At 43.9% G+C, this 23,213-nt stretch overlaps 1 protein-coding gene across 1 annotated transcript in view; it reads right to left on the bottom strand.

Annotated features, from left to right (window-relative positions):
* The window catches only part of LOC124800254 (prostaglandin reductase 1-like), a 57,568-nt gene extending 39,440 nt beyond the window's left edge, over positions 1-18,128 (bottom strand). The window contains exon 1 of the mRNA XM_047262981.1: positions 17,925-18,128. Within this exon, the coding sequence (XP_047118937.1) occupies positions 17,925-18,128 (204 nt within the window). The remainder of the gene's footprint in view (positions 1-17,924) is intronic.
* Positions 18,129-23,213: the final 5,085 nt, after the last annotated feature.

Genomic DNA, 23,213 nt, shown 5'->3' with positions numbered 1-23,213 from the left:
AGCTCACGCAGAAAAATTGCTCTTTGTTTAAGCTAGGAATTTTTATCACTCTTGTTTCTATAATACTATTTTAGCTAAGAACGATAGTGTTTTACGTTTTCCGTCTGGTCACCTAAGAAACGTATTGCCAGAGTTTTGCCGTATCTTATTTCATTGTGTTCAAAAATATCGTATCACTGCAGGGTAGCTGGACTAGCTGGCTGGCCAGTGCTGTCCAAATTTAATGCTCCGGTAAAGCTCTTGCCCCTTATCATCGCTGAGTCGTAGTGCGCGTAACGCACAGCGTAAACAATATTCTTTATTATCGTACTTGACTTATGTAACAGAGACAGCTTGGCCTCTGCCACACTGAAACGATATCCAATGAGGTTTCAGCACGCGTGGAAGAATACGTGCCGGCTGGTGTGGCCGTGCGGTTCTAGGCGCTTCAGTCTGGAACCGCGTGACCGCTACGGTCGCAGGTTCGAATCCTGCCTCGGGCATGGATGTGTGTGATGTTCTTAGGTTAGTTAGGTTTAACTAGTTCCAAGTTCTGGGGGACTGATGACCTCATAAGTTAAGTCCCATAGTGCTCAGAGCCATTTGAACCATTTTTTGAAGAATACGTAGTATAATATAATAAGTAGAAAATAACTGAGACGAAGGTAAGGGATTGGAGAACACAAAAATGGAAGGGATTGGAGATGTTTAAAAGGAAAAGTTGAGGAGACTGGTGCTGGACTATCTTGGACAACAATTCCATAAGACCTGCCCGTCCGTGCTACAGATCCGATTGTCCCTCATGAGTTGTCGTCTTGATTAGTTATTCGGTAAGACATTAGGATTTCCAGAACACGTTTCTTTGAAACTTGAAAGGACTCCTCGGCAGCTCTTGAACGCCTTGTCCCACGATCACCAGCTGCACTGGGTGTGGCTGTACCGATGCGCTGTCCAGTCACATTAAAGTGATCACCTGCCAAACTGCCAAAAGGATGGATTATCACCTTTTACAGCGTAGACCACTGCGAGACGCGCAGAAATAGTACCGACAGGGATGGGAGTCATGCCGGCCCCCGCGTGGCCGCTACGGTCGCAGGTTCGAATCCTGCCTCGGGCATGGATGTGTTTGATGTCTTTAGGTTAGTTAGGTTTAAGTAGTTCTAAGTTCTAGGGGACTGATGACCTCAGCCGTTAAGTCCCATAGTGCTCAGAGCCATTTGAACCATTCATGCCGGCCCCAAAGCCGTGGCCAGATGCGCTAGGTTTCTCGGTTGAGGATCATCCATGGCCGGCCTTGGTGGCCGAGCGGTTCTAGGCGCTACAGTCTCGAACCGTGCGACCGCTACGGTTGCAGGTTCGAATCTTGCCTCGGGCATGGGTGTGTGTGATGTCGTTAGGTTAGTTAGGTTTGAGTAGTTCTAAGTTCTAGGGGACTGATGACCTCAGATGTTAAGTCGCATAGCGCTCAGAGCCATTTGAACAATTTGATCATCCATGGCGCGAACAGCGCGATAGAGGTCGTCCCACAAATTCTCGGTTGGGTATAAGTCTGGGGAATTTGGTGGCCAGGGGAGTACGGTGACCTGGTCCTGATGTCTTTGAACCACACACAAACAGTGCAAGCTGTGTGACACGTTGGATTATCCCGCTGGTAGATGCCCTCGTGCCGAGGAAAAACAAACTGCGTACAGGGGTGGACATGGCCGCATACTTGTGTTGATCCATTGTGCCTTCGTGAGGATATCAGTCAAGTAGTGCCAGGAAAACATTCCCCATCGCACAACACTCCCTCCTCCGGCCTGGACCCTTCCGACGATTGTGGCAGTGTGTTTGCTTTCAGACGTTTCACGCTGTACTCGCCAACAGCCATCTGTCCGGTGGAGCATAAAACGTGATTCTTCTCAGAAGACCACCTATCGCCAGTTGCGGTACTGGCGTGCAATTCCCAGCCTTCGTCGCCACCGAACAGCAATCACCATGGGTGCATGAACTGGAGACCCAGTGCAGAAACGTTCGCTGAACGGTGGTTGAGGAGATACTGTTGATAGCCCTTGGTTCATCTGGGCGGTCAGATGTTCAGAAGTTGCATGTCTATTCTCCCGTACACATCTTCGCAGCCGTCGTTGACCCCTTTAATCTATCGCCCGTTGTGCACCACAGTTGCTTCGGTGCCGGTTTTGGATAGCGCCCTTTTGCCACGCACGGTATGCTTTAACCACGACGGCACTCCCATAGTTTGTATGGTGGCAATAATTTCGCACCTTACAAGCACTCATCCAAATACTTTGCAGTGAGCCACAACCAAATTAGATATCATTTGATAAGTTGTACATCGTATATATGAATATTTAAAGGAGACTCAAATTGTCACGTACGCCTTGTAAATAATTGTTAACGCTTATTGCATGAAGGGTGACGGAGTGTCGTCCGCAGCTCGTGGTCGTGCGGTAGCGTTCTCGCTTCCCACGCCCGGGTTCCCGGGTTCGATTCCCGGCGGGGTCAGGGATTTTCTCTGCCTCGTGATGACTGGGTGTTGTGTGCTGTACTTAGGTTAGTTAGGTTTAAGTACTTCTAAGTTCTAGGGGACTGATGACCATAGATGTTAAGTCCCATAGTGCTCAGAGCCATTTGAACAATTTGACGGAGTGTCTTTATTAACAGAACGGCGTAATGAATGATTGCCTGTACTAGTAGAGGTTGGAACGCCAGTGGAGGTGAAACGGCAGGCAGAACTCAAGCTCTGGGTGGAAGGCCCGCACAGGTGTTGGTCCTGCTTAAACACAGGAAGTGCGCTAGACGGACGTCGTGGCATCTGAGCTCAGGAGCACATTAGGGTGACGGGCAACCGCTATTGTAGTAGGGGCCAGAAGGATAACTAGATAATACTTCCGAACTTTGCAAATCTTGACGCAGATGACAGGAACGAAGAAGCGGCACCTCGGAAACCACGCAGGCTGGGTTATTTCCAAGAATTTTTACTCAGAAGCGCACCATTGTACGAGTATAGTTTTTTACTCGCAAACACTCCGCGCTGGACAACAAAAGACTAAAATGTGGTTGGTCGGCGTTCGGAAGAATCTGTGGAGGGGAGAATACGATTCGCCTTCTGAGTTACGAGGGAGGGGAGCTGAGCTTTGCTGGGAAGCCAACGGTGGAGAGGTCTTCCGTTTTGAGAGCCCGTGTGTGACGGTCGGTTGATATCAGCTTTGTTGATACAAACGGACTTGCTGTCTTTGATCTCAGGAGAGTTTATAGTTAGTACAGTTAGGTACTGTACTGTTGCGAACCTATTCGATTCTGGACCTCACCTCTGGGTTGGGAGTCGTCGTTGAGTACGTAGCGTTCACTAATTGAGAGCACTTCCTCTGCCTATACTTCTTTGAGACGTTATGTGAACTCCGTCCTTGTGGCTAGGAGTTCGCTTTTCTCGTCTGTAGAACACAGAGAGGAGAAGATAGTATTAGAGTACAGGGTGATTCAAAAAGAATACCACAACTTTAAGAATTTAAAACTCTGCAACGACAAAAGGCAGAGCTAAGCACTATCTGTCGGCGAATTAAGGGAGCTATAAAGTTTCATTTAGTTGTACATTTGTTCGCTTGAGGCGCTGTTGACTAGGCGTCAGCGTCAGATGATGCTAAGATGGCGACCGCTCAACAGAAAGCTTTTGTGTTATTGAGTACGGCAGAAGTGAATCGACGACAGTTGTTCAGCGTGCATTTCGAACGAAGTATGGTGTTAAACCTCCTGATAGGTGGTGTATTAAACGTTGGTATAAACAGTTTACAGAGAATGGGTGTTTGTGCAAAGGGAAAAGTTCTGGACGGCCGAGAACGAGTGATGAAAATGTAGCACGCATCCAGCAAGCATTTGGTCGCAGCCCAGGAAAATCGACTCGCAGAGCTAGCAGAGAGCTGCAAATTCCACAATCAACTGTATGGAGAGTCCACATTGGCACTTATCTGTCCGTAACTACCTGAACGTCAACTACCCGAGGCGATGGATCGGCCGCCAGGCAGCCCGTGACAGAGCACTTCATCACTGGCCTCCAAGAAGCCCTGATCTTACCCCCTGCGATTTTTTCTTATGGGGGTATGTTAAGGATATGGTGTTTCGGCCACCTCTCCCAGCCACCATTGATGATTTGAGAAGAGAAATAACAGCTGCTATCCAATCTGTTACGCCTGATATGCTACAGAGAGTGTGGAACGAGTTGGAGTATCGGGTTGATACTGCTCGAATGTCTGGAGGGGGCCATAATGAACATCTCTGAACTTGTTTTTGAGTGAAAAAAAACTTTTTTAAATAGTCTTTGTAATGATGTATAACAGAAGGTTATATTATGTTTCTTTCATTAAATACACATTTTTAAAGTTGTGGTATTCTTTTTGAATCACCCTGTATATTAGTCAGAGGACCGCCTTCTGCCGTCCTAGTGTTTGAAAGAGTTTATTTGTGGATGGAGTTCTTCCATCGTCGCAGACGAGTAGGAGAACCATGGATGCACCGGACGCAGTACATACGCTGATATCGCAAATTGCTTCGGCTTATTAGGGCTGTAGAAGCTAAACAGCTGTGATCACCTTAGTTTATTTTTAATGAGGTCCCACACCACTGTAGATCATCTTTGAAAGCAGTGTCTTCTAGTGTTCGGTACGTAGATGATGTCAGTCATTTCGCGTTATTGAAATTAGATCGTCCAATCAAAATAAGAGGCAGAATTGGGCAATTGATTAGTAATTTTACCTAGGAAATGTAAACTTTGTAATATAATTTTTTTTAAATCTACAATAAATATATAAGCAGGAACAACGTTTATCATTTAGTAGTATTAGTTGCCTTAATCATTCATTTATGTTTAGGTTATAATTCATATGTTAAAGTCCATTAAGAGATCCTAAGATCTGCTTCAGGGGGTAGCCAGACAGGGCCAAATCTTCATTTTAGCGTTTATTATTTTCTGTTGCGCACATGTATTTTACACCCGCCTGGAGTACCATCTTGGAAGTTTACAAACTTAGCCGTTTCGGAAATGCTTCCACCCTTGTGCCGAAAGCCGACGATCACGCCCTTTGGACGCTCCGTGTCCGCATTACTACAGCGACTGCACCTTTCTCCGCGCCCCTCTGACACGCTTTGTATACCGGGTGATCAAAAAGTCAGTATGAATTTGAAAACTGAATAAATCACGGAATAATGTAGATAGAGAGGTACAAATTGACGCACATGCTTCGAATGACATGGAGTTTTATTAGAGCCAAAAAAATACAAAAGTTCAAAAAATGTCCGATAGATGGCGCCTCATCTGATCAGAACAGCAATAATTAGCATAAAAAAGTAAGCCAAACCAAAGATGATGTTCTTTACAGGAAATGCTCAATATGTCCACAATCATTCCTCAACAACAGCTGTAGTCGAGGAATAATGTTGTGAACAGCACTGTAAAGCATGTCCGGAGTTGGTGAGGCATTGGCGTCGGATGTTGTCTTTCAGCATCCCTAGAGATGTCGGTCGATCACGATACACTTGCGACTTCAGGTAACCCCAAAGCCAATAATCGCACGGACTGAGGTCTGGGGGACCTGGGGGGCCAAGCGTGACGAAAGTGGCGGCTGGGCACACGATCATCACCAAACGACGCGCGCAAGAGATCTTTCACCTGTCTAGCAATATGGGGTGGAGCGCCATCCTGAATAAACATCGTACGTTCCAGCAGGTGTCTATTAGCCAGGCTGGGGATGATGAGATTCTGTAACATATCGGCGTACCCCTCACCCGTCACGGTAGCAGTTACAAAACCAGAATCACGCATTTCCTCGAAGAAAAAAGGCCCGATAACGGTAGATGTGGTAAATCCAACCCATAACGTGACTTTCTCGTCGTGCAATGGAGTTTCTACGACAGTTCTAGGATTTTCGGTAGCCCAAATTCTGCAGTTGTGGGCGTTGACAGACCCTCGGAGCGTGAAATGAGCTTCGTCGGTCCACAACACGTTACTCAACCAATCGTCATCTTCCGCCATCTTTTGAAACGCCCACACCGCAAATGCCCTCCGTTTCACTAAATCACCAGGTAACAGTTCATGATGCCGATGGATTTTGTACGGATAGCATCGGAAAGTACGCCTAAGTGCCAACCAAACAGTAGCGTATGGAATGCCGGTGCGACGTGCGACTGCACGAGCGCTGACTTCCCCGTGCATAGACGAAACCGCTACAGTCTCCATTTCTTCCTGAACTGTCTCAGCAACATTACGCCCTGTGCTCGGTCGGCCACTACGGGGTCTATCGCCTAAACAAACCGTGGCTTGGAACTTCGAAATCATTCTCACCACAGCTGCATTTGTCAACGGACCTTTACCCGTTCGAATCCCCTTCCTATGGCAAATAAGATCGTAACGCTGAACTAGCACATTCCCCATTCTGATAACACAGCTTCACTAAAAGCGCCTTTCAGGTGACGTCAACATGCTGCGACTGCTGGCGCATCTGATTCTCTCTCAATACAGCTCCTTTTATACACGATTGTCATGCGCAGTCACTGACGTTTTGCTGTCCAGCGCCATCTGCCAAACATTTTGTGAACTGTTTTTTTCGGTTCTAATAATGAGGGGGGTGCGATGGGGAGGTTCCCTTGTTAGTAAAACACGGTGTTCTTCCTATAAACACACGGATTGATGACTGCATTACTTAAATGGCAACAACAGGAAAAAATTTCCAGTTCTTATGGAAACACCAGACTGTGGATGGTTTGGCCGTTTAAACCTAATGTGTATCATTAATGGAATGACATGCCTACAAAATTTTGTTGTACACGTGAGTGTTACGTTTTGCTTTGTTTGCAGAGCTACGTGTTCCAAACATGTGATAAAGAATTGCTAGCAAGAGAATTAAAAATGCGAAATTCTGACTTTACATCTGAAACAGAAGTTGGAAAGACAACGACGCCGTGATTAATATGCAAGACTGCTGCCTGTGCGATAAGATTGTGTGGAAACAGTAGGCGGACCTCTTATCTGCGAGTACTGAGAGGAGATAACTCAAGAGATCCTGAGTGGACTTCGTGATGACATTTGTAATTATAGACGACTAGTGCTACAGAATCTTAATGTTTCTTGTGTGTCATCACAGCGCAGGGGAATTTAATTTCTATTTTTCTGTTTGCTTGGCAGAGCTTGCGAGAGAGACGTTGGTGTTAGTAGCTAAAGAACAATGAGAACGGAAATGACAAAGCGTGTTAGCCGGAGAAGGCCGTGATTTCGAAGTACGCTTGCCTGAAGTTTCAGAGAATTTCTTCCCTCCCTGTGGATATCCGTAGAGAGCGCACTAGTGTGTAGAACGGCCAGAATCACGCGATTTGGTGATCACGATTATCGATGTAGGGGTTATTTTATGAGGTCTGTAATTTTAACAAACAATAAACATTCTTCCGTGAAACTGTGGGTCTGTATTTTTGTCGCCTCGCCATGGCGTTACAGCAGTTGGGTCAGGAGAGGCAAATTAACTGTTCAGTATTGCTGACATTATATAAGTGGAAAGTTTAAAGAAAACCGAACATATGATATATTCACGGGTACTAATTTAACAATCGTATAACATCAATTGGAGGGAAGACCTTTTTTTTACAAATTACAGCAAAAGATGTTTAAGAACAGGATGGGATTATGTGACAATTTACGCACCATATTTTGTTTTTCGTTGTCAAATGCTACATGGGTCTTAATATGGACCGCTGTTATTGTTTCGGTCACCGACTCTAACAAGGCAGGATTGATGCAGTTGTCAAGTTGTGGAATTAGGCAGCTACCCTCATCATTCCTGCATAACAGCCGCATCGTTAGCATCATCTACGATCCACATAATCCGCAATCCACCCAATTCTTTACCACTCTGTTTCCCCTTTCCTATTCCAGTCGCAAGTGGTTCACGGACAGAACGATTGTTTTGTAAGCATTCGTGTGGGATCGAAGCACTCTACATCACACAGACAGAGAGCTGTATCATGCCATTCTTCGGACTGCATACTAAAACATCAACGTGGTGTCGCTAATTCCAGAGAACAAAATGTTATATCGACAGTGGACGCTGAAAATGTTGTCTATTCCACTGTGCTTTTCTGATTTGTATTGGTGGGTCGTCAGCTGCAGTGAGCTTTCGACGCTAACTAGTTTCGTTCTTAGTTTCTCCATGTTGTTGCAAACTTCCATTTATTTTGGATTGTGTAGTTGCAGTGAGCCCAAATAATGCCTCCTCATCATCTCTCTCAAGCGGTGGCCAGCGATAACAGAAAGCAATAGGTTTGTTTATAAATAAATAAACCTTCTGCTACCAGTCACGATTTTCTTTATTTTACTATTCGCACGACGCGTTTCGAGAAATAATTCCCATTTTCAAGTGCGTTTTTTATGTGTGTTAAGCCATTTCTTTTGATGTTGTCAGTGTGTGTGTGTGTGTGTGTGTGTGTGTGTGTGTGTGTCTGCTTCATTTTGTTGACTTTTACTGTAATACATAAGAAACGCGGTTTTTTGTTGGGTATCAATTCTTTCTGTGAGGTTAGTGGCTAAAGTTTCAGAACAATTTGTACTTACAGTTTTCTAATGGTCCATTTGTGTAGAGAGTCACACACACTTAACATCACACACAACTTGTACATTTTACACATCGAAAATATCTTATATAAACAAAACAGTTACAAAGATTTTCTTATAGGTAGTTCACAGAGATAACATTATAGGTCTTCCACAGATTATGATACGTTTTTGTACAGAGGTTAATTTATCTTTACAATTTGGCTCATGGATTACTTATACTGATTTTACAATTGTGCTTATTTCTATGTTTTACTATTTTTATTTAAGTATATTATCGAAACATCTGAAGAAATTCACTGATTCACTTTCAAGTTTTTCATTTAATATTTTATCTTCATATTTTCTGTAATGTGAATATATCTCCAGTTCTTCAAGCAAATCCATTTTATGTCCTTTATTTAGTCGGTGGAGTACTTTGACATTTTGCTCTATTTTTCCAAATGGGTGTCCTGTATTATGTATGTGTGTTGCTATTGCTGATGTAGTGTGTTTGTTGTGTGTGTATACTCTAATGTGCTCTGTGTACCTGGTGTTGATATTTCGGACTGTTTGTCCTATGTAGAACATGGAGCATTCCTGGCATGTTACCTTGTATATTCCAGAGTCTGAATATGGATCATGATTACATTTTATATTATGTATTAGTTTTCGGTGTAGTTTATTGGATGTAGAAAATCCAATTTTTACTCTGTGATTTTTGAAAATATTTGCAATCTTCTGTGATATATTGCCTATGTATGGAATGCTAGATATATATTTGTTTTTCTCTTTTTCTTCTGTGATGCAGTTTGTACCTGGGTTTCTCTTCACTTTGTCTAAGATTGTGTCAACCATGGAAGCATTGTAACCATTGGCAACTGCAATCTTCTTCACTGTGTTTTTCTTGTTGCATATTTTCTTGGTTCAATGGTATTTTTGTTGCCCTATGCAGCATTGACCTGTAAGCTGCCTGTTTATGAATATTTGGGTGACATGAGGTTGCAGGGATTGTGGTGTCAGTCATTGTGTTTTTCTTATAAATTTTGAATGTGCATGTGTTGTTGTGTCTTGTAATATTTAGGTCCAGAAAGTTGACACTTTTATTTTGCTCATGTTCCACTGTAAATTTGATTTTCTCATTTAGATTATTGAAATGATTAAGAATGTCTGTGATGTCTTTGGTATCTCCTTTCACTAACAGTAGTGTGTCATCTACATATCTCCTATAAAATTCTATTTTCCTTACGCAAGGTTCTTGGCTGTCAAACAATTTTTGTTCTAAGTGATTGATGTATATGTCAGCTATGGTACCAGATATACATGATCCCATTGCTAGGCCATCTGGTTGCTTATAAATGTTGTCATTAAAGGTAAAGTAGTTGTAACTTAGGGTTAGCTGAAGGAGTTCCATAAATTCGACAATCTCTGTGTATGAAAGTTTCTTGTGTTGCATAAGGTTCTTTTGTATTACTGTTAGAGCTTCTTGTATGGGTATGTTTGAATAAAGGTTGGTGATGTCAAGTGATATAAATACGTCCCGAGGTCAACTCTATAAACAGCCCAGCATACAAACTGTCTCAAAAACTGAATAACATACTGGTGAAAAATTATACATATGAAAGAACATATTCCATAAAAAACAGCATGATTCTAGCCAAAGAACTAAGAACCAGAAAGCTCCCCCAAGATGCACAGTTTCGAAACGCGTCGTGCGAATAGTAAAATAAAGAAAATCGTGACTGGTAGCAGAAGATTTATTTATTTATAAACAAACCTGTTGTATCTACAGTCGCAGGCTTTCAAAAACCATTTTTAATGGATCAAATCAGATAACAGAAAGCGTTGGTTTGTTTTTGGTTACAAATTAATTTTTAAACCGGGATTTTAGGTGCCCATTCGACAGAGCGCTCGCAAATTAGCCAGCCTGATGTTAGTTTTATCAATATGTATTAACGGGGACAGTGAAAACACTATCGAGGGGACCTCCCCATCGTACCCCCCTCAGATTTAATTGTAAGTTGGCACAGTGGATAGGCCTTGAAAAACTGAACACAGATCAATCGAGAAAACAGGAAGAAGTTGTGTGGAACTATGAAAAAAATAAGCAAAATATATAAACTGAGTAGTCCATGCGCAAGATAGGCAACATCAAGGATATCTGACCTCAACAAATGAATGCAACAGTTTCACAGTCGCACAGTTTTCCCTGTGCTCTGCCAAAACGTATGTTTTTAACGTTTTCAAATTTTTCCATTTGTAGACCGTCAAATCCTGCATATGTCCAAGCAAATCTGAACATGTCCTGGAATTTTGGAGAGCGAAGTTGATTATGTGTGAGTGCCTGAACTTTAATAATTGTTTGAAAATAAAAAATTAAACTTTCCACTCGACGGAAGACTTGAAGCAAGGACCTCTCGTTCCACAGCTGCTCACGCTAACCACGGCGCTCCTGAGCTCACCCTCTCCTTGATGTTGTCTATCTTTCGCATGGACTACTCAGTTTGTATATTTTGCTTATTTTTTTACAGAATTCCACACAACTTCTTCCTGTTTTATCGATCTATCTATGTTCAGTTTTTCAAGGCCTATCCACTGTGCCAACTTATAACTAAATTTGAGGGGGGGGGGGGGTGCGATGGGGAGGTTCCCTTTGTAAGAATAAACAGTGTATTGTGTGTGTATTCTGTAGTGAAACCAGGGACCTAGAAACGATGGAGAAGCTTCGTCCTGCTGTAGCCCTCAGTGGTTTACAACCCCACAACAGGCAAAGCAGTCCATCCAGCTCACCGCCGCCCCACACCGAACTTAGGCTTATTGTGTGGTTCGGCCCCCAGTGGATACACCCACCCACCCACCCCTCCCTCCCTCCCTTCCTTCGGGAACGCCTCATACCAGACGACTGTAACCCCAAATATTTCCGTGGTAGAGTATGTGGAGACAGCAATTGCCGACATAGTGTAACTGAGGTGGAATAAGGGGAACCAGCCCGCATTCTCCGAGGCAGATGGAAAACCACCTTAAAAACCATCCACAGGCTGTCCAGCACACCGGACCTCGACACAAATCCGCTGAGCAGATTCGTGCCAGGGACCGGCACGCCTTCCTATTCGGGAAGCAGCGCGTTAGACCGCGCGGCTAGCCGGGCGGGCTTAAGAATAAACAGTACTCCAGCAGCGATTCAGTAACGCTGCATGGCTGGCAGCTGTGAGCGCGGGCCGGGGCGGTGCATTCGCTCTGGAGTTCTGGTTATTCTTCGACTTTTATTGTCCTATGAATACATGTCGATAAAATGAATATCGCACTAGACTAATCTGGGACCGCTCTATCGAGTGCGCAAGCAAAATTCCGCTTTAAAAATCATTTTATTTGCAACGGGAGACAAACTCACGCTTTCCGTAGAGACTGGGTGAAACATCGAAGACCTAATGAGCAGTATTTGGGTTGACTCCAGCTACGCAACGCAAAGGAGAAATTGGAGGTATCTGCTGAAACACCAGAGAAAAAGCGCCAGGCGACTCTTTAAGAGAGACAAGCCATATAGAGAGTAAGAGCGGTCCTGTCACCGATCCCCAGCGCGTTCCTGACGACACCGTTGTCCCCGCACACTCCACCGAGGACAGCATACTGGATTCTAAGGACAACGGGGTGGGTTCCTTCATCCCTCATCATACTCGGCTGGTTGGTTTGGGGGAGGGCACCAAATAGCAGAAGTCCGCAGCTCGTGGTCGTGTGGTAGCGTTCTCGCTTCCCGCGCCCGGGTTCCCGGGTTCGATTCCCGTCGGAGTCAGGGGTATTCTCTGCCTCGTGATGACTGGGTGTTGTGTGCTGTCCTTAGGTTAGTTAGGTTTAAGTAGTTCTACGTTCTAGGGGACTGATGACCATAGGTGTTAAGTCCCATAGTGCTCAGAGCCATTTGAACCATTTTTGAACCAAATAGCGAGGCCACTGGTCCAATTGGATTAGGGAAGGATGAGGAAAGAAATCTGCCGTGCCCTTTCAAAGGGACCATCCCAGTATTTGCCTGAAGCGATTTAGGGAAATCACGGGAACCTAAATCAGGTTTTGAAACGTTTGGAAGTAGGCTGTTTAGGTTTCTATGTTGGTAACGTCATGTAGCGCTCGGTATGAAAATCACTGACTGTGCTGTGTGCAGTCTGTGGCTGGTTTGCATTTTTGGAATTTGCTATTGTAGAGTTCGGCAGTTGGCTGTTAACAGCGCGTAGAGCACTTCCTTCCCCAAGATATTAATAGTATCTGACTCGCAAAGCGTTCTTAAAAACATTCAGTACAGTCGATGGAACAAAACAACCAACAATTATATCTTGCATGTGATATCTGAATATATTCGCTGTACACCCACGGGCCGGACGATCCATTTGTTGTGGGTACCTTCCCACCCTGGTATCCTCTATCATGGTGAAGTTGATGCATTAGCCAAACAAGCGGCAACCTTAGGCACCGTCCCGGATCTGCACCTTCCTTATACAGACTACTTACGTGAAGTCAAGGATCACGCAAGACAACAACGGCAGGAAATGTGGAACGTTTCTCAACAGACAAAAGGCGGTTATTACGCAGTGCTTCAACCTCGGATTCCTTCACAGCCGTGGTTCATGAGGACACATCTGGACCGATCTACGATTTCTACCATCATAAGACTCCGCTTCAATCATGCCTCTTTCCCACAACATCTACATCGGATCAACGTTTACAGTTCGCCAGCATGTGAGTGTGATCCTGAGTCGGAAGCTGATGTCAACCACATCTTATTTATGTGCCCCAAATTTGACCGTGAACGGATGGTCTTTCTGAAGACATTGCTGAGTATGGGCTACCATCTTCCTCAATCAGCTTCTTCTCTTTTGTGTACTACAGACGTTCGTCTATATAATGTGATAGTTAACTTCATCATGAGTACTGGTTACAATCTGTAGGGTTTGATGGTGTACATCAATTATAAATATGTCTTCCTGATGAAGATATTTCAGAATTGGCGTGAATTGTAAGCCAAGACACTTTTAATTATTTTCCAATTCAATTCAATTCAATTTTTAAAACATTATGTACAAAACTGTAACAGTTAAGCTTTTTATTCTTGTAAATATGCATTTCTGTATTTGTTTATTCAATTATGTGTACATTGTCACTATGTGTTGTCGATGGCTAAATTGAGTACACACTCAAAGGCAAAGTAAAATAAAAGAAAAAAAAAACAGCGCGTAGCGTTGCGCAGTTGGAGGTGAGCCGCCAGCAGTGGTGGATGTGAGGAGAGAGATGGCGGAGTTTTGAGAGCGGATGATCTGGACGTGTGTCCATCAGAAAGAGTAAATTTGTAAGACTGGATGTCATGAACTGATACATATATTATGAATTTTGAACACTATTAAGGTAAATACATTGTTTGTTCTCTATCAAAATCTTTCATTTGCTAACTATGCCAATCAGTAGTTAGTGCCTTCAGTAGTTAGAATCTTTTATTTAGCCGGCAGTATTGGCGCTCGCTGTATTCCAGTAGTTCGAGAAACTAAGATTTTTGTGAGCTAAGTGATTCATGAAAGGCATAGGTTATTGTTAGTCAGGGCCATTCTTTTGTAGGGATTTTTGAAAGTCAGATTGCGTTGCGCTAAAAGTATTGTGTGTCAGTTTAGTGTTGATCAGAATAAGTAAAGATAGAAATGTCTGAGTACGTTCAGTTCTGCTCGGCTGTTTGAAAATCAAATAACGTAAGAGGTTTATCAGCACCATCATTCATGAATTTTTCTAAGGTGACGTTTCACGTTGTCCTCCCGAATGTGAGCCCAGTGTGCTAACCACTGCTTCACCTCATCCCTCATCATACTCGGTTGGTTGGTGTGGGGGAGAGGGCGTCAAACAGCGAGGTCGCTGGTCCCATTGGGTTAGGGAAGGATGGGAAAGGAAATCGGCCGTGCCATTCCACAGGAACCATCCCACTGCTGTTTCTTATTTATGTAAATGATATGCCTTCTAGTATTACAGATGTTCCAAAAATACTTCTGTTTGCTGATGGCACCAGCTTGTTAGTGAAGGATCTTGTGTGTAATATTGAAACAGTATCAAATAATGTAGTTCATGAAATAAGTTCGTGGCTAGTGGAAAATAATTTGATGCTAAATCACAGTAAGACTTAGTTTTTACATTTTCTAACTCACAATTCAACAAGAACCGATATTTTGATCAGACAGAATGGGCGTATTATAGTCTGGGAGACGAGTCTTTGGTATTGACAGCTCGGTAGCGTCTTTCCGTTGCCTAGCGACCGCAGGCAGGCAGCCAATGACGGCCTGACTTTGAGCGGGTAGCAAGGGCCACGTTGCCGCTCTGAAACCCGGTCGCGCGCGCTTATGAAACTTACCAGTGTCTCGCGTGCAGGCGGTGCGGTCGTTCGTCGTTTGTCTGAAGTTGAATTCGCAGTTTATTTCGTTTTTGTTGTTTTTAGTGTTTCTTTGTTTGTTTCGTTGTAAACAATGTCTAGTGCGGCGGGTAGTACCAGCCCAACACAAGAAGTGAAACGGAGGAAGAAAAGTGTGCTACACACCCAGGCCCGTGAATTCGTGTGCTCTGTGAGGGATTACTTTGAGAAAGAAAAGGACAAAGGTGGGCCCTTAATTCCTGTTGTTCAGGTTGTGAAGAGAACTGCAGCAGCATAGAAAATAAGTAAGAACACTGTTGTAAAGATAGGGAAAGAACAGTATAGTGTAGATTGTGACGAGAGTGGCACAACAAAGCTGCACACACCAGGAAAGAAGCGACCGAGAAATAAGCAGGTGACAGCTTTGGACGATTTTCAGAAAGACGCTATTCGTCGTCATATATACAGCTATTATAAGAGAAGGGAACATCCCACTCTATCCAAATTACAGGTGTCGCTTCAGAAAGACGATCTTTTTAAAGGGAGCAAAGTTTCATTGCGTACAGTGTTGAAAGACATAGGCTTCAGCTATTCACTGTTTAACGGACGCAAAATATTAATGGAAAGGACAGATGTAGTTGCATGGCGGTGCAGATTTCTGCGCAGGATCATGGGTGTGGAATTCGAAAGTATAGTGTGGTTAGATGAAACTTGGGTCAATGCCAGCCATTCTTTACGTAGAGGCTGGAATGATGGAACGCCCGAGGGGACAATGGCAGTGCCTGTTGGCAAAGGAGGGCGTATTATTGTCTTACATGCAGGAACATAGAAAGGTTTTGTGCCAAACTGCTTGAAAATGTTTCGGTCAAAAAAGACGGGAGATTACCATGAAGAAATGAACAGTGTAGTATTTCAAGAATGGTTCGAGACATCGCTTATGACGAATCTGACAAGTCCATCAGTGATTGTTATGGACAATGCGCCTTATCATTCCGTTGTTCACGATAAGGCACCAACCTTGGCAACAAAAAAAGACGATATCATTCAGTGGTTGAAACGGCGAAAAGTAGATTTCAGAGAAGATTTAAGGAAGGCGGAACTGCTCGAAATTGTGGCACAAAAGAAACCCCCAATTTCCAACATATGTAATTGACGAGATTGCTAAAAGGCACGGGCATGAAATCGTTCGGCTTCCTCCATACTACTGTCACTTCAATGCAATTGAAGGAGTGTGGGCGCAGATAAAAAATTACATTGCTGCAAACAACAAAAATTCACGATCTCTGAAGTGGAAACTCTCCTTCCGGCAGCTATCAATAAAGTGACAAGCGAGACGTGGGCTAAAATTGTAAACAGTACTGCAAGTGCCATCAGAGAGGCGGGCAAAACCGAGGGGGTTGTGGAAGAATGCATCGAAAATTTAATTATACATCTGGCAGAGAGCAGTGATAGGTCGAGTTGTGCTGAGGAAGACAATGTCAAATCAGATTCTGACAGTGATGTGAGTGGTGTTTTTCCATTGCAGTAACTACAACGTATTCAGGAATGTAAGGAGGGAGTTTGCTATCGATCTACAACCAGATCATCATATTGTATGTACTTTCTTCAGATTATAACTCTTAATACACTGACCAATTATTCTGTAGACTGTAGTAGAACAAATTAATAATGCTAATACTTAACAATGGAAACCAAAACTGCTAATGTTCAACAACTTGCGAAAATAATTTTCATTTGAGTTGTGAAGTTTAACAAATAACTTTATTATGTTTCAGCATCTTAGATACTTGCACTAAATAGCTCTTATCAGTTTTCGAGTTAATATATTTCAAGCATCAACTTTAAATAAATTCACGCGTACCAATACGACTTGTATTTTGTCTCGCTTTTATTTCTGCTGCTAGAGAATGCGTGTAGCAGACAGGGCGCCGCGTGCTGTGAGCCACGTTCGGCAACAGCGCCGTCTGCCCGCCGGAACTGTCAGTACCAATCACTAGTCTCACGGACTATATAAGCGAGACCGAACAGTTCAAGTTCCTAGGCGTTCGGATTGATAGTAAGCTGTTGTGGAAAGCCCATGTCCAGGATCTTGTTCAGAAACTAAACGCTGCTTTATTTACCATTAGAACAGTATCTGAAATAAGTGACACTTCAACACGAAAAGTAGTCTACTTCGCATATTTTCATACGCTTATGTCGTATGGTACTATTTTTTGGGGTAATTCTTCTGATTCAAAAAGGGTATTTTTGGCTCAAAAACGGGCTGTTCGAGCTATATGTGGTGTAAGTTCGAGAACCTCTTGTCGACCCCTATTCAGTAGTCTGGGAATTCTGACATTGTCCTCACAGTATATATTTTCTTTAATGTCGTTTGTTGTTAGCAATATTAGCCTATTCCCAAGAGTTAGCAGCTTTCACTCAGTTAATACTAGACAGAAATCCAATCTGCATGTGGAATGCACTTCCTTGACTCTTGTGCAGAAGGGAGTGCAGTATTCTGCTGCATCCATTTTCAATAAGCTACCACAAGGACTCAAAAATCTTAGCAGTAGCCCAAACTCCTTTAAACCTAAACTGGAGTTTCCTCATGGCTCACTCCTTCTATTCTGTCGAGGAGCTCCTGGAAGAGCTAAAAAATTAAGCAAATTCCAGTGTTACATTGTTGATTTTCTTTATTTAAACTTACGACTTGTCACCTGAATATGTTTTTTATATTTCATTTTATCTGTTTCTAATATCGTGTTATGATTTCATGTATTGATCGTTCCATGACCATGGAGACTTCTGCTTAATTTGGTCCCACGGAACAATAAATAAACAAATAAATAAATAACCTCACTCGGTCCTCGTCATACTTCAAATTAATGTAATGCACATGTAACTTCAATACCTCTGACGATGGCGGCATACTGCCGAAACGCGTTAGTAAATATTACTAAAATATTTATTATTTCGTAAGTTGACTGTTTTTGCTTCGGAAGCGAACGGCCGAATCGAGTGCTGTACCTGCGAGCCGATCATGGTGGCGCCGACCTTGTGCAGGTGCTTGAAGGCCCACTCGAACGGGTCGAGGCTGATGTAGAGCGCCTCGACCAGGATTTGCCCGTCGCGCAGCGGCGGCAGCTCCCGCTCCTCCTGCAGGCAGAAGTCTTCGGGCAGCGGCTCGGCGCCGAATGGGCGCGCGATCACCAGCTTGCGCGCTCCCGCCATCGCGGCCCGCGGCTGACTGAGCACTGCCAGCTGCCAGCTGCCAGCTCCTGCCGTGTATCGCTCTGCCCGTTACGTCAGCGAGAGGCGCCGACGCGGGCACGCCACAGCGTCTGCGACGCGCGCCGCTATTCACGTGTCGCGCGTCGCCGTGATCCAGATGAACGAATCTGTACTGGCGTTGTCATCTCCAGCCTCACCGTTCCTTAGTGTCTAACGCCGGAAATGCATATCCTACTATTTCCAGGAAATGAAGACAACAGAAGAGATTTTAGCCAATGACCTGTCTGCATTCGACAATTACTTCAAAATCTGGAGACTCCAACCCAGTGTGAGTAAAACAGAAGTGTGTTGCTTCCACCTAAATAACCAGTTGGCGAACGTAAAACTGGAGGTAAGTTTCAGAGGCAGAATTCTTCGTCACAACTGGAACCCAAAATATCTTGGTGTCATCCTGGATCGTACACTATGCTTCAAACAACACCTTCTTAACTTAGCTCAAAAGCTGAGGACTCGAAACAACATCCTCCATAAGCTATGCGGAACTACCTGGGGATCTTCAGCAACCACCCTGCGAACTTCAGCTCTGGGCTTGGTATACTCAAGTGCTGAGTATTGTGCACCTGTTTGGATGAATAGTCATCATACAAGGCTTGTTGATACCCAGCTGAATACGACAATGCGCATAATATCTGGCACAATCAGATCTACTCCAGTTTATTGGCTTCCACTGTTAACCGGTATAATGCCTCCTGATCTACGCAGATGTACTGCCCTTATGAGAGAATTCCACAAGATCTCCAGGAATTCTAACCCACCCGTGCATAGCGACCTGCCACTTTTAAATCGCAAGAGACTGAAATCACGTCATCCAACTCTGTGCGATGCTGCTGACATGGTTGCTAAGAATTTCAAACCTCTTCAAGAATGGAAACGTCGGTGGGAAGCAGTGACAGATGTGCACCTGCATAACATCTTCTCAGGTGCTAAACTTCCAAGTGGATTCGACTTACCACGCAAGACGTGGTCTACTCTCAACAGAATCCGTACCAGCCATGGCTGATGCAGGGATGCTCTCTTTAAGTGGAAGAAGCTGCCTGATCCAGCCTGTGACTGCGGGGCTCCATACCAGACTGTTCACCACATTGTCAGTGAATGCAGGATTCGAGCCTATCACGGCGCCAAAGAGGACTTCCTGCTAGCAACTCCAGATGCAGTGCGCTGGATTGAAGGACTGGATATTCAGCTGTAAAGGCAAACTTAAGTTTCTTGTGTGTCAATATGTATATATGTATATGTAATTTCATGATATGTCTGTATTAGCCATACGCTAAATAAATAAAATAAACTATTTCCATCTATTGTACTATACATTTTTTTCCTTATTTTGTTACCTGAAGACATGACATTTCTGTGTCTTTATATATTGTAATTGTTCTACTGTGTGTGTGTATATATTTATGCATTTATGTCGATGCATAATTGGTTTGTTTTGTAAATATTATTTGTATTTTTACGCTGAGTCTGGCCTAGGCAAAACTATTCTATCGAACGCTTACATCGACAGGTCGTGTGGAGAACCAAAGTGTTTAGGATCTTTGGTAGTGTTAAGTCTGTCGCGTGGAGCGCGGGCGGAGGGGAGTCTGGCTGGAGTAGTGCAGTGGAGCAGGTGTGTTGTGTGACGCTCCCGCGAGTTGCCGCGCTTTCGGGGTTTGGCAGCATGTAATTGCGCTCGACTTGCTATGATAGTTTGACACGGTGTCGCGGACGGGAAGCATTAGCTGGGGCACATCGAGAGCCCGTTTCACCTGATGACCATGTCGAGAAGAAGGCCCGCCAACGTCCAGCTTCGGCAACAGCGACGGCCGACAAATGAGTGACTGTCGCCACCTCCCCGATCGACGATTGCAAACCTTCAATCAACCAACAAGGAAGACTGGAAGCACGTAAAGTTTTAGAACTGTATGGCAGACCTCAGCTTTTCAAATTGTTGCATCACCAAATTACAGCAATTTAGCATGAACCTTTGTTGCTTATTGTCCCAATTGCATTACCAAGCAGGGTCCCTTCCTTTTCCGGAATGAACCCGAGTGTCGTTGAAATTCAAGCGCCAGCACTAAAGTAATATCATTCCATTTCACTGCTTTAATTTCAAAGTTCAGTTAAAGTATTCATAGCTGGCTACAATATTTAGATTACACAAGCACAAATTAAGACTGCGAGTTTTGTTACCATATTTGAGCTTACCAGTGACTGCAGCTCAGCTTGGTACGTACTAAATTTTACTATTGTTAATTGTTCAGAATCATTTAATTCAAGTTCAAAGTCAAATCTCTTATTTCTAAATTGCGTACATTCAAGTAGCTTTTGAAATGATTGTTGAAGTAGCCCAAGACTAACCTTATTTTTTTGAATTTCGTAGTGCTCCAGAAACAAAGTTCACTATTAATTTCAGTCACTGAATTAACTTTCAATTTTCCGGTTTTATTAATTCTTTTGCTAAATTAAGTCAGAGTGTAGCGAAATTTATTAGTTCTGACAAACATTCAGTTTTCACACAGCACGTGTCAACCTTCAGTTGCCACGTTTTTAGTGCTAATTATATGTGCATTAAACTTTTATTTTCAGTTATTATAGTAGTTGTCCGTAGGACTGGCGACCCAAATCTCAAATATCTAATTAACGCCAGTTAATTGTTAACGTAACGACCGCACATTTACTTTATTTATTAACTTTACCCCTTCTCAGAATTAATTTCCACCAGTTTCATTTGCATTTTTCCTTTCATTTAGATGTAACCCTTTCCTCTCTCTTCACCGACAGATTAACTTCGGTGACGATTGCTTTTCCCAAATTTCCATTAGGTACACGCGGTTTATGGCTCTGAGCACTATGGGACTTAACATCTATGGTCATCAGTCCCCCAGAACTTAGAACTACTTAAACCTAACTAACCTAAGGACATCACACAACACCCAGTCATCACGAGGCAGAGAAACTCCCTGACCCCGCCGGGAATCGAACCCGGGAACCCGGGCGCGGGAAGCGAGAACGCTACCGCACGACCACGAGCTGCGGACCACGCGGTTTAATTTTTTACTGTCATTAAGGTCGATAAGAGAGGGGGAGGTTACAAGTGGCTTGCTTCAGGCTGTCCTGCCGAGTAACTGTTTCCGTTTTTAGGCTGCTGTCGCAGTGGCACCGATAACAGTTGCCAGACGCCGTCGCCAGAGGTCGTCCGGTAGCACCGGCCGACAGCGTGGTCACAGTACGTCCCATCCCCTTTGTCAGTTTTTCTTTTGGTGGGTCACGGAGGTTAGGTTAGCGAAATGCAGGAAAATCTGCAGCGGATAGGCACTTGGTGCTGGGAGTGGCAACTGACCCTTAACATAGACAAATGTAATGTATTGCGAATACATAGAAAGAAGGATCCTTTATCGTATGATTATATGATAGTGGAGGCAATGGCAAGGATGGCGTTTCTGAAGAAGAGAAATTTGTTAACATCGAGTATTGATTTCAGTGTCAGGAAGTCGTTTCTGAAAGTATTTGTATGGAGTGTAGCCATGTATGGAAGTGAAACACGAACGATAAATAGTTTAGACAAGAAGAGAATAGAAGCTTTAGAAATGTGGTGCTATAGAAGAATGCTGAAGATTAGATGGGTAGATCACATAACTAATGAGGAGGTATTGAATAGAAATGGGGAGAAGAGGAGTTTGTGGCACAACTTGATTAGTAGAAGGGATCGGTTGGTAGGGCATATTCTGAGGCATCAAGGGATCACAAATTTAGTACTGGAGGGCAGCGTGGAGGGTAAAAAGCGTAGATTGAGACCAAGAGATGAATACACTAACCGCCGGCCGGAGTGGCCGGGCGGTTCCGGGCGCTACAGTCTGGAGCCGAGCGACCGCTACGGTCGCAGGTTCGAATCCTGCCTCGGGCATGGATGTGTGTGCTGTCCTTAGGTTAGTTAGGTTTAATTAGTTCTAAGCTCTAGGCGACCGATGACCTCAGAAGTTAAGTCGCATAGTGCTCAGAGCCATTTGAACCAATACACTAACCAGATTCAGAAGGATGTAGGCTGCAGCAGGTACTGGGAGATTTAAAAGCTTGCACAGGATAGAGTAGCATGGAGAGCTGCTTCAAACCAGTCTCAGGACTGAAGACAACAACAACAACAACAACAACAACAACAACAACAACAAGATAGCGGAACAAACACTGGGAGCAGTTACTTCTGTAAAATATCTGGGAGTATGCGTACGGAACGATTTGAAGTGGAATGATCATATAAAATTGATTGTTGGTAAGGCCGGTGCCAGGTTGAGATTCATTGGGAGAGTCCTTAGAAAATGTAGTCCATCAACAAAGGAGGTGGCTTGCAAAACACTCGTTCGACCTATACTTGAGTATTGCTCATCAGTGTGGGATCCGTACCAGGTCGGGTTGACAGAGCAGATAGAGAAAATCCATTGAAGACCGGCGCGTTTCGTCACAGAGTTATTAGGCAAGCGTGATAGCGTTACGGAGATGTTTAACAAAGTGGCAGACTCTGCAAGAGAGGCGCTCTGCATCGCGGTGTAGCTTGCTGTCCACGTTTCGAGAGGGTGCATTTCTGGATGAGGTATCGAATATATTGCTTCCTCCTACTTATACCTCGCGAGGAGATCACGAATGTAAAATTAGAGAGAGGAGGCTTTGCTACAGTCGTTCTTCCCGCGAACCATACGCGACTGGAACAGGAAAGGAAGGTAATGACAGTGGCACGTAAAGTGCCCTCTACCACACACCGTTCGGTGGCTTGCGGAGTATAAATGTAGATGTAGATGTAGAATAGAATCTGTTCTGTGTGTGAATTAGGTTGGATTTTAAGCTGCTAGGATGGGATGGACACCACGACGTCTCTGTGCTTGGAGACGAGTGCTGCACTGCGGCTTTTGCTATAAAAGACGCCGAACCCATCTGAAGGAACTATAGCTGCCTCGAAAATAACGCAGGAGGCACTGTACTCAGTTACCGCAATAACCAGAAAAGTTTTTTCGAATGTATGAAATTGAGGGAGAAACGTCCTGTTACACACTCGAG

Source organism: Schistocerca piceifrons, chromosome 1 (genome assembly GCF_021461385.2).
Source record: "Schistocerca piceifrons isolate TAMUIC-IGC-003096 chromosome 1, iqSchPice1.1, whole genome shotgun sequence".
Taxonomy (NCBI): Eukaryota; Metazoa; Arthropoda; class Insecta; order Orthoptera; family Acrididae; genus Schistocerca; species Schistocerca piceifrons.
The sequence above is the reverse complement of the archived record's forward strand: the minus strand, read 5'-3'. Positions and strand labels throughout refer to the sequence as shown.